We start from the raw sequence: 11007 nt of genomic DNA, 5'->3' as shown, positions 1-11007 counted from the left end.
CCCTTGTTATACCTAGGAGTGTCACTAAAGATTGTCGGGGAGCGGATCCCAACCCCTTGATGATTGTCAGCTAAAAAGAGGGAAATCTCGGCCGTTAATTGGAAAATCTATAAATTTTTATGTGTCATGATATTACGCATATGAGTTACAAAAAATTGCAATAAGTTATCACACCGTTCCTCGAAAACCATAAAATTATCAAAATTCTCATGCCCTTCCAATCTTGAACATTTCGAAACTTGAAGGATAAGGTGAAATTTTTTGTTGGAAAAGCGCGAGTCGTCTTAATTTTCTAATTAACTTCTTTGAAATGAGACGGGCCGTTTACGTGGCTTAGTGAATGCTTTGTCCTATTTTCCGCGGCTCAAGTGGGCTACCATCAATAGGCCTACTTACATATTTGTCTTTTTTCTTTGTTAATCCTACTTCTATCAATAAGCTTATTCAAATATTTCGAACAAAGTGAAGTCTTTCACCATCAAATCATAATTAGCACAAAACGTGATTTACATGTCCAATCCAATTTGTACAATGTCGAACACATGATCATGCTAAATTTCTCGAAACACCAAGTGTGGTGGAGAACTGTTGAGGATATGTCTCGTTTTTAAACCTATAAAGGAAACCTGATTCAAGCAGATTTTCCAAGAAAAAAGTTTCCTATTTTGGATGTGAATCTTTTCTATCGAAGAAGTAGATTTTTTTTTCATGAATTTTATTCAAGAGGAGTTTCTGATGTTCAAGCCAATAAATCTTGTGGTAGATCTTTTAATTCTTTTTACGAGATTGAGAGATTGGCTCACAAATAGTTGAGGGCTTAATATCATGTAAATTATCAGATGTAATTCGGCCCTGGCAAATTCTTAAGTGATTTGAGTGTGATAGTAATCTCTGTTGTATCAAGCGCAATCAATAGTAGACTCATATGATGCTTTCCTCATGGAATAGGTCGTATTGACCGAAGGCATAATTCAATTTCTGATCCATTTTCTTGTTCGATAGCTTATTTTTCGCAACCAGAATCACTCAAACGCAAGATTCATGAGTTAAATTTGAATGACATTATGTAGACAATATCCCTTCATTTCCAAAGTGTAGATAGGGTTAAACAACTTTCGAAGCAACTGCAATATAGAATCATAAACACCTGAATTAATTGGAAATGCAAGAATTGTTAGACTAAGGCTGCGCATGGCAACCAATCTGTGTCCGAAAACAGATTCTGGTCAGAAATGATTCTTTTTGATTCTGTGCCCGGAAACAATTTCTAAGCATTTGAAGGCATTTGGTAACTGCCCAAAATTTCTATTCTTAGAATAGAAAAAGAACATAAATACGTTTGGTAACTATACAAAATTTCTTTTTATTAATAATATTTTGAATTTTTTAATATTTCTTTCTTTGTTTTTCCTTTTTTTTTTCTTTTTTTCCCTTGGCCATGGCTGGCGTGGGCGTCGCGGCCCTCACCGTCGGCCTAGTAGGTCGCGACGGCGAGGTTGGCCTCGCCAAATCACGGCGAGGTCGAGCCTCGCTCGGCCAAGGCGAGGCCAAACTTGCCGTCGCGGGGGGTGGCGACGGCGAGGTCGGCCTCGCCAGATCTGGGTGAGGTCGAGCCTCGCCCGGCCATGGCGAGGCCGACCTCACCGTCGCCACCCCCCGCAACGGCAAGGTTGGCCTCGCTATGGCCGGGCGAGGCTTGACCTCGCCCAGATCTGGCGAGGCCGACCTCGCCGTCGCCACCCCCCGTGACGGCAAGGTCGGCCTCGCCTTGGCCGGGCGAGGCTTGACCTCGCCGTTGCCGCCCCCGGCGACGGCGAGGTTGGCCTCGCTAGATCTGGGCAAGACCGATCTCGCCGTCGTCGGGGGCCGACCTCGCCGTCGTTGGGGGCGTTGAGGGCCACCCTCGCCGGTCCTGGCTGGTCGCCGGTGGTCGGTCGCCAGCGGCGGGCCGGCGGTGGGCCGGGAAGAAGATGAAGAACAAATAAAAAAAAATGAAGAAAACTAAGAAGAATCGGTTCCGGAAAAATTGTTCCAGAATAAAAAAGCTAATTTTTTTTGCTTCTTGATTCTGTTCCAAAACTGATTCTGGGACCAATTTTTTGAAAAAGTGTGCCCGGGCACAAAAATTTTAACAAACAGATTTCTGTTCTCAAACTGATTCTGGAAACAAAAGAACATAAATTTTCACTATTTGGCACGTTGCCAAACGGGCCCTAACAAAATCGTACACTGATATGAAGCCTTAGGGATCTCTCTCAAGCGTTCCATCAACTTCTCTGGAGAACGCCCTACATAATGCTCGGAACTATGTATAACTATTTCTCCAAAACCCTAGCCATCCTAAGCATAACTCATACAGCTAAAAGTTGATCATCATCCTCATGAAAGTCGCGAATTGTAATCTCTCGGAGCGACGACAGGAAACACCGAGGCACTGGATCCGGTATCCCTTCATCCGTTCTGGACTCCACAAGCAGGCCCTTAATCAAAATCACATACCAAATTAAATGAGATCACGGAACTTTTAGTAACACGAAATGCTAACGGAAAAGGAAGAGAGTAGGGACGGAGTGGTTACCGAGAGGAACTCAAGACTCTCCAAACAAGAAGATTTGCTGAGAATTGTTTGAAGTGCTCTAGATTCCAAGCATGCGCGATACATGTTCAATTCCAATTTCTTAAGATTAGCAAAGACGGGTAACGAGCTGAGGAAGTTCTTTCTTTCGTTCAAATCCTTAGGAAAATGTCAGGAGGTTCATAGATTAGATCAAACCAATTGAAGTATCAGATATAATCCAAACATTGAAGAATGATGACAATGAATCAAACATGTGTTCGGAGGAGTATACCTGAAGGCCGTCATAAGACAAAGTCAAGTTTTGTACATTAGCAACATCTTTTAAGAGCTTGTATCCATGGAACGAGAATTGGTACGACTTCTCTTCGAACGGATGATCCACGGAGATAGCAGCCTTAACAAGCGCGGATGAGCTAGATATAGTCATATGCGCATTCGCCATGATAGTAAAAGGACTTGAGACTAGCTCCATTGATAAATACCCGGCAATCGCATCTGAAATCCGTACAAAATTCAAGTTCAACAATGGACAAGCTCAAAAGCTTCGGAGCTGAAATATGAAGAGCCTGCAGCTTCCACCATATGCAGTAGTCAAGAGACAGCTTCTCAAGGGAAGGACCCGAAAGTAGCTTTTCAACCGAATCCTCGTCCGCGAATTCAACCCACATGAGAGTTAAGGCCTTAAGTTTCGTCAGACAAACTGATGAAGACATGACGACTCATTTCTACATGCAATTCTGTTAGCGTTTCGCACCTAAGTACACAATATGGTAACCTATAACTTACGGCAGCACGTTTGTCTACATCAAGGCACAACCGGAGCTTCTGAACATCGCGCCTTATAGCAGAAGTGATTCAAGCATTGATGCGGGAGATATTGTAATGGATGGAACACCAGAGAGAAAAGACTTTCAGGGGAGATAGACCGTGAAGCAAAAACGTTCTCTCCCCGAAGTTGATGAAGCGCAACCTCTGGGAGAATTCCTTTTCATTGAAGTTGAGCTTCAGAACGGAAACCCATAAGTGTTCGCACTTTTTGGACAAGGCGCTCGTTCTCACGACATCGTTCGTTGGAAGAAAACTTAGGATGTGCAGGAGAACCGCTTCAGGCAGATCACATAAACTTGTGCAGCTGGGATTTCGGTTGTCATTCAACTTCCTGAACTTTGCTTTATGGATTATAGATCTTGTTAAATATGTCTTGAATTTTATGTACTCGGTCCGGTTGATGACCCGACCCGACATATTTTTTGTGCGACCCGAAAGTGGAGAGAAAATTGAGATTTGGTTCATGACGCGGAGGGTTGGGCCGAGAGAATTTTGGGGAGAAAATTGAGATTTGGGGAGCACTATTTATACCGCGGCTAGGTTTTCTCATTGATGTACAGAGAGAATTTTGTTTCAGGAGAGTTTTGTGAGCCGTGAGCTTTTTGTTGTTGTTTCGACTTCTGAAAATTGTACTCTCTTTGATTATAGTGGAATCTTGTCTTGCCTCGCCCGTGGATGTAGATCACGTTGTGATCGAACCATATAAATCCCCGTGTTCTGTATTTGTTTTTTCCGCATCTGTTTCCAACAGATCTTGTATCCATCTCTTCCTGCACTGAACATTAGTAAGCTTTAGCAAGTGTCTTCATGTGCTCAATGAACATTTCAAAGCTTAAATCTTTGAACATGCTGATTGCCACTCAGAAAGTCAGACTTTTCTTTTCCCAATCTTCACCAAAATATAGTCTTGGAAGCATAGGAATTATAAAGCAAGGGGAAAGTAATTTCTTACAGATACTTAATTCATCAAGAAGATAACAAATTAAGGTTAAAAATTAGATTGCCAGTGGCTTAAGAAACTTAAGTCCATTACCTTCAACTCAGCACACGTACTACATAACTCAATTTGCTAATGGAAATCAAGAAGTAGATTCTGGAGAAAAATTGAAGATCGCTGAGTGCAAAACTAGCAAAGGAAGTAAAAGTCGTGATCACCTCAGTTTTGCTAAGGGTGCTTAAGCAATGCGTGTCTCTATTTAGATTGAGAATTCGATTCCAAAATGACGATTTAGTAAGAGCTATAGCCAAAGTTGCTCTGCAAACTATGTCGATTGCTTAGCAGAGAAATGATAAAATTTGGGTGAGGTTGATTGTAAACGAAAAAGGTACCGAAAATTTATTAAGTTTTTTATAAAGCGTCGAGTTGTTTCGCATTGTACTACTCCTGTCAATTCGAGAAAATTTGTTTCGACTACTTATGAACATAACCTTTTGAAGCATCTCAATTGGGAAAATAAAGATTTAGTAATGTATCTATCCATATTCATTTAATCTCTGAATTTTGATGCCTAATACTCCATAGATTGTATGGAAACATTATAACCAAATGAGAGAGTTGTGCATATGGTAATGATTTCACTTTTTTTAGATAGCTGTCTACTGTAAACCTCCTATCAGAAGGTGTCTACACGTTGATTATGCTTTAGGTCAAGCTCTTTAGGTGCAAATAGACTGAAAAAAAAGTTATTTGACATCGTTCAACTTTCGTGACACTTGCCTAGATAATGTAGTGTACAGATGTTAGCATTCATAACCTATTTGGACAATCAGCAATTAATCTTCCACGGATATCTCCAAAAACCAAACATTTACCCACCGTCACCATGTCTAACCCCTCTTCAGCAAGCGCTCCTTCAGAGGCTGGCATCGACCTTAGATTTGAGACCACTTAGGTCGCAACGCATGTTCAAGGCCATATCATGGTCGAACAACCTCGATCTGGCTGCCAAGGTCGCTGACCGAGCTTTGTGGCTGGCCACAACGCTCGTTAGTCTCGCATGGGCATGGTGATTGTGAGCCACGAGCACTGGCTGAGCTCGTGTGGTCTCGCAGTAGCGCGGGTGTCATTGTCGGCTGAGGGCAAGGGTGTAGCTACTACGTGTGAGGAGAGAGAAAGGGCAAGTGTGAGAGGGTTTTGGGTGTAGATTTTGAGTGTGCATGAGGGCAAATGAGATTTTTCTAGATTGGGGAGATGCAATATGTAGGTATTGAAATGTGAGAAGTTTTCTCACACTTTCAACTCTCTTGAACGACGACTGTCAGTGCTCTCTATGACTCTTTCTAGTTTTCACACATATCTATGCACCAGAGACCAAATTCAATAACAAAATATTTATATGCAGAAAACTATGAGCCCTCCTCCGACGTTAACATGGACTGCAACTTCAATAAGGAAAAGAAGTCTCTGGGGAAAATTAGTTTCTCTATTTTGCATCACCCACAATCTTGTTGCCAAGAGTTCGACTTGGACTTTTCTAGTATTGGTCGGATTTCCTTGCATTTTCATTATCGATCGGATTCCAAATGAGATAAAATCCGTGCCACGGATAACCCTAAAGGTCTTTGCAACTTGTTAGTTGTACCAAGATGGAAAGCACCATCCATGACAGATTCTTTCGATAGGTGAGGGCAAGAAGAACATGCACTTCGGAGGCTGGAGCTAGAAGAATCGCTAGCGAAATCATGTTCCTAGATTAGCTTATTCTCTCCCAAATAAACACGGCGATGAAAACATTTACCGGTAAATCATTTTCCTTGAAAAAAACGCAGCCTGATCTATTTAATTCTCTTCTACTTAGATCAATCTTGATATTTCTTATTTGAGGATAAGCATTGGACATGTCAAAAGTTGTAATTGCAACAATTGAAATGATGGACGCAAATTGTTACTGATTTAACTTAGTTTTGGTCATTATTCATAGTGTTTTTTTTTGGTCATAGGTCATTATTCATAGTTGAACATATGTATTACCACCTCTATCTTGTTCCCTTCGAAGGGTTCAAACAATGTACATAAGCAACGCCGCATGTAAGGCTTTGTTTGACCGTCGAAAAGGACAGCAGCCATAGCACTGCATGCTCTCAAGAAACTTCGAGGACGGCCTCAGTCAACACTAAAGTTCAACTGACTTCCGGACTTTCCATTGTTAAGACACTTTATAAATAGAAAGCAGTAGGGTGGTTAAGGGCAATGTGCAAGACCCCAAAGTACCAACTCAGTTGTATCTCCTCTACAACATGAACCCCATGAAGCTCTTTGTTCTTCTCATCACCCTGATTGCTCTCGAACCAACCCATGTGATCGGGTTCGGTCCGATCGAATCTGTTGTATTTGACAACACCACCGGCACCCCGGACACTAGGTTCAAGCAAGAAATCGGGGGCGTCTTACACCGGCATCATTCTGTTAGAGGCTTCGGACTTCGTTTTGAAGACTTTCAAACAAACTTATGGAGGAGAGAAGAACTACACGTCTATAGATGCAACCATCGAGAGCTTTAGGGCAAATGGGATCGGATGGCAACCCCTCCAAGTCGCAAGTACCAGCGACAACCTAATTCTTCTAAATGCGGACTACGTTCAGGCTTATATTGGTGATGTAAAAGCCGAGTTCACTGGAATTTTGTATCATGAAAGCGCACACGTTTGGCAATGGACTGCCAATGGTGTCACCCCGACCGGCCTCATCACTGGCATTGCTGATTACATCAGGTTGACCTCGGGATGGCCGTCGAAAGGCTGGGTTGCGAAGGGGTCGGGCTCGAGGTGGGATGAAGGATATGCTGTTACGGCGTACTTTCTGGAGTACTGTAATGGGCTCAGAGACGGATTCATTGCCGACCTGAATGCCATGATGAGGTATTACTATACTGATGCTTTCTTCGTGCAGCTACTCGGGAAGTCTGTATACGAATTGTGGGACGACTACAAACTACAATCGGCACCTGCACCGGCACTGGGTTCGGGATGTTAATTGAAGAAGAAAGCCGTCCTTGGGGCTACTAAAGTTGTTTCCTTGTTAAATTTCTCTAATTTTCCTGTTATGGAAATAAAACATATGCTAGAATTATGACCGCATGATGGATGATATTGTTCTAGACATGGTTTCATTTCAGAAAGATAAAGACACTACAGAATCTATCCAAAAAACATGAATACAGAATTCTCATCAAGAAAAGTACGCAATTCGTGCTATGGACTAGCAAGAGTCTTGAACATCTTACAAAACTGTACATTGATACAACACCCTAGGAGTCGAACGAATAACAGAATGCTACTTCTGCACTTAAGCAATGAAAAAAGGGTTAGACAACTAACAAAATTTGACAATGATCCGAAACCCTAATTGTTGCCATTGCAATGTCCTCAGTCATAACAAAAGCCGTCCCATCATTGTGCCGAAAGATATTTCTCCAAGAAAGTGAAATGTCCTTTAAATTTGATGGATCGACTTAATTGACAAAGGTCCTGGAGGGTCCTTGTTGATCTTGGATAGAAAAAGTATATGATACGTATGAATACTAGGAACAATTGTTGACAGAAAAGTAAACGATATTGGAAAATATAAAATCTAGAAAGTAAGAAATAATAATTGTTTTGTAATCGCTTGGGCAAGTAAAATACAATGTGGGTTTAGATAGCCCTTTGTCGACGGATACTTACAAGTAGTGTTATTGAGTTACACGTGCCGTACGTGGCTCCAATTATTTAGCAAAAGTTATATATAAAAAGTTACAATCGAATTTGTTGGCACCACTACTTGGCAGCTACATCTTTGTACTGACATGCGAGCAGATCTCCGTTCCATTAATCGATCATTCTGCTTCAACACTTGGCAACAATTTGTTAATGCTTGTTGTCTATAATTCTGTCGATGGCTTCGTCAACCAACTTAACTCCTGAAGGCCTCCTTGTTGGCCGAATTTCATTCTCGACGATTTCAAGAGTCGGTCATTTTTTGGGGTCAACATAATAACATATAAATATTTTTCTCTGAGAAATATGTTGATTTATAATTTATGCATATATTGAATTCAAGTAATAGTAAAGCAATTTATTTTTCGAGATTTTATGCAATAAACATTACTCCCGTCCAACTTTAAATTATATACCAATGAAATTATTATATATCTTTTTCCTTCCTTTGTTAGTGCCGGATTCCACATAGGTAGTTAATTAATACGATAATTTTGTCAGATTTATTGACATATCCACTATTCAGTCATCTTTTTATATTCTATATAAACCTTGCTCGTTTGTTGTTATCATCGTCAACATAAGCACAAGTAGTCCTATCGTACAACACAAAGAATATGATGCTTCTGCTTGATTTATACATGATAGTTGGTCTGTCACTGAGGAAAATTATCGGTTCATGAATTATTGTAATGATTTCGGTTTTTGGAGCATAGTAATAATAAAAATAAGTCTTCCTCCTTCCGTACAACCTTAAATATGTCGAAAACTTATGATCACGTGTCGCATCAGTGACACTGTCGCTTGCGTTGAACTCTTGATGGCAGACGGTTGAGGGTATTATGTAAAACCCTAAACTCTTCATCACAGACGTTGGATGTACAACACGAAGGAATACGAGTATGCTTAGTACACAGAAAAGCACTCATCATGTGAGATCACAAGAAGAAATCATAACCGAAACGAGTCTCCCTCCTTCCATACAACCGTGGGTAATTTTAATCCTCAATAGGCTTTTGTTTACATTCGACTGAAATGAAGATTACGGTAAGAATATACAAGAATCACTACCCCTCATTAATTGTCAAGAAGAGTTAATTTTCTTAGTTATCTAACTATCGATGCAAACAATATATACAAATTTTCAATGGATCCTCTTATTACCGATAGCATTGCAATTTATTTGTGTCGCAAAATATTGTTCATTGGCAACCCAAATCAACTTCATTTCGATGCATATATACGGTATCATGTTTCCAGGAAATTTTCGATCCATATATAAAGGATCTAAATAATGCGAGTGTGTGGATATGATATGGTAATTTTGGGTACTCGCCGTTAAGTTGAGGTGGTATGTACAGCAGGTAAATTCTACATTTGGGTTGAATCTGGATAAGCATAGTATCTATACTGGCTTGACCTGGCTCACTTTTTTTTTTGGTAAGGACCTGGCTCACTTTTGTATCTTGACTAACCTTAAAAGGATCATTGAGTTTGTTAGAACTAGGATGGAAGCGTGTGCAATCGAAACGATTTGAGTAAGAAATGTGTTGCTGAAATAAAATGTGAATAGAGCAGATTTACGTAATTCCGCTGCATGCATGCTCTATGAAAAGAGATCGACGAGATGATTTCCTTATAATGGGCAAAGATGGTATTATAATTGCTCGATCATGCTCTTTCATTAGTATTTCCCACTCCTAGATTAAACCCGCATCCATAAGAACCAATCATAAGAAAAGAGTTTTCTCACACTCTCGACTCTCTTGGATAAAGTTATTGAGTGGTCTCCATGTCTCTCACAAATTTTTTTACTCATTAAGGATACTCCCTTTGTGTTAGAGATCAAACTCGACGACAGAATGTAAAAAGGATTAGGCAAATTGTTACTGATTTAACATATTTGGGTGATTATTCATAGTTAACAGTTATGTTTCCTGCACATTAATTGAAGTTACCCCCTCCTTGTTACATCTGAGATGTCCAAACTATGCGACAGAACCAATGAGGCCTGCCAGCTCTCAAAAAACTTCGAGGATGGCCAAAGTCAACACTAAAGTTCAACTGACTTCCGGACTTTTCATTGCTGAGACACCTTATAAAAAGACAGCAGTACGCTCGTTAAGGGCAATGTGCAAGACCACAAAGTGCCAACTCAGTTGTAGCTCCTCTTCAACATGAGCCCCATGAAGCTCTTTGTTCTTCTCATCACCCTGATTGCTCTCAAACCAACCAATGTGGTCGGGATCGAATCTGTTGTATTTGACAACACCAGTGGCACCCCGGACACTAGGTTCAAGCATGAGATCGGGGCGTCTTACACTAGCTTAACTCTTTTTGAGGCTTCGAACTTCGTTTTGAAGACTTTCAAGCAAACCCTAGGAGGAGGGCAGAACTACTCGTTTATAGAGGCAATCGTCACGAGCTTTCAGGGAAGTGGACTCGGAAGCTACCCCCTCCAAGTCGCCATTACCAGAGGCAACCAGATTCTTCTAAACGCCGACTATGTTCAGGCTTATATTGGCGACGTAAAAGCCGAGTTCACTGGAATTCTGTATCATGAAAGCACGCGCGTTTGGCAATGGACTGCCAATGGTGCCGCCCCGAGCGGCCTTATCACTGGTGTTGCTGATTACATCAGGTTGACCTCGGGATGGCCGTCGAAGGACTGGGTACCAAGGGGGTCGGGCTCGAGTTGGGACGAAGGATATGCTGTTACGGCATACTTTCTGGAGTACTGTAGCGGGCTCAGGGACGGATTCATTGCCGACCTAAATGCCATGATGAGGTATTACTATAGCGATGCTTTCTTCGTGCAGCTGCTCGGGAAGTCTGTGTACGAATTGTGGGATGACTACAAACTACAATATGGAGGCAACCCACCGGCACCTGCGCCGGATCCGGGT

At 41.4% G+C, this 11007-nt stretch overlaps 2 protein-coding genes across 2 annotated transcripts; one reads left to right on the top strand and one right to left on the bottom strand.

Annotated features, from left to right (window-relative positions):
• Window positions 1-2351: 2351 nt before the first annotated feature.
• LOC115686373 (putative F-box/LRR-repeat protein At3g18150) lies at window positions 2352-5273 on the bottom strand. Its single transcript, XM_056307479.1, has 6 exons — window positions 5161-5273; window positions 3505-3737; window positions 3061-3278; window positions 2850-2972; window positions 2579-2734; window positions 2352-2480 (listed from the first exon to the last, which is right to left on the bottom strand). The coding sequence occupies exons 1-6, from the start codon at window positions 5271-5273 to the stop codon at window positions 2352-2354; spliced, it is 972 nt and encodes a 323-aa protein (XP_056163454.1).
• Window positions 5274-6643: 1370 nt separating this feature from the next.
• On the top strand, window positions 6644-7379 carry LOC115686372 (uncharacterized). The gene is made up of 2 exons (XM_056307478.1): window positions 6644-6811; window positions 6990-7379. The coding sequence occupies exons 1-2, from the start codon at window positions 6644-6646 to the stop codon at window positions 7377-7379; spliced, it is 558 nt and encodes a 185-aa protein (XP_056163453.1).
• Window positions 7380-11007: the final 3628 nt, after the last annotated feature.

Source organism: Syzygium oleosum, unplaced genomic scaffold (assembly GCF_021117445.2).
Source record: "Syzygium oleosum isolate NSW1041296 unplaced genomic scaffold, Sole_v2.1 Sole_v2.54, whole genome shotgun sequence".
Classification (NCBI taxonomy): Eukaryota; Viridiplantae; Streptophyta; class Magnoliopsida; order Myrtales; family Myrtaceae; genus Syzygium; species Syzygium oleosum.
Note: the sequence above shows the minus strand (reverse complement) of the source record. Positions and strands in the feature narration are given on the sequence as shown.

What these genes read in the sequence shown, in the direction of transcription:
- LOC115686373 (XM_056307479.1), bottom strand. Translation starts at nt 5,273, where the DNA reads ATGCCAGCCTCTGAAGGAGCGCTTGCTGAAGAGGGGTTAGACATGGTG. An exon ending in ATTGCTGATTGTCCAAATAG is followed by an intron (nt 3,738 to 5,160) that starts GTTATGAATGCT and finishes AGCAAAGTTCAG; the next exon opens with GAAGTTGAATGACAACCGAA. An exon ending in AGAGTCTTGAGTTCCTCTCG is followed by an intron (nt 2,481 to 2,578) that starts GTAACCACTCCG and finishes ATTTTGATTAAG; the next exon opens with GGCCTGCTTGTGGAGTCCAG.
- LOC115686372 (XM_056307478.1), top strand. Translation starts at nt 6,644, where the DNA reads ATGAACCCCATGAAGCTCTTTGTTCTTCTCATCACCCTGATTGCTCTC. An exon ending in TCTTACACCGGCATCATTCT is followed by an intron (nt 6,812 to 6,989) that starts GTTAGAGGCTTC and finishes GACTACGTTCAG; the next exon opens with GCTTATATTGGTGATGTAAA.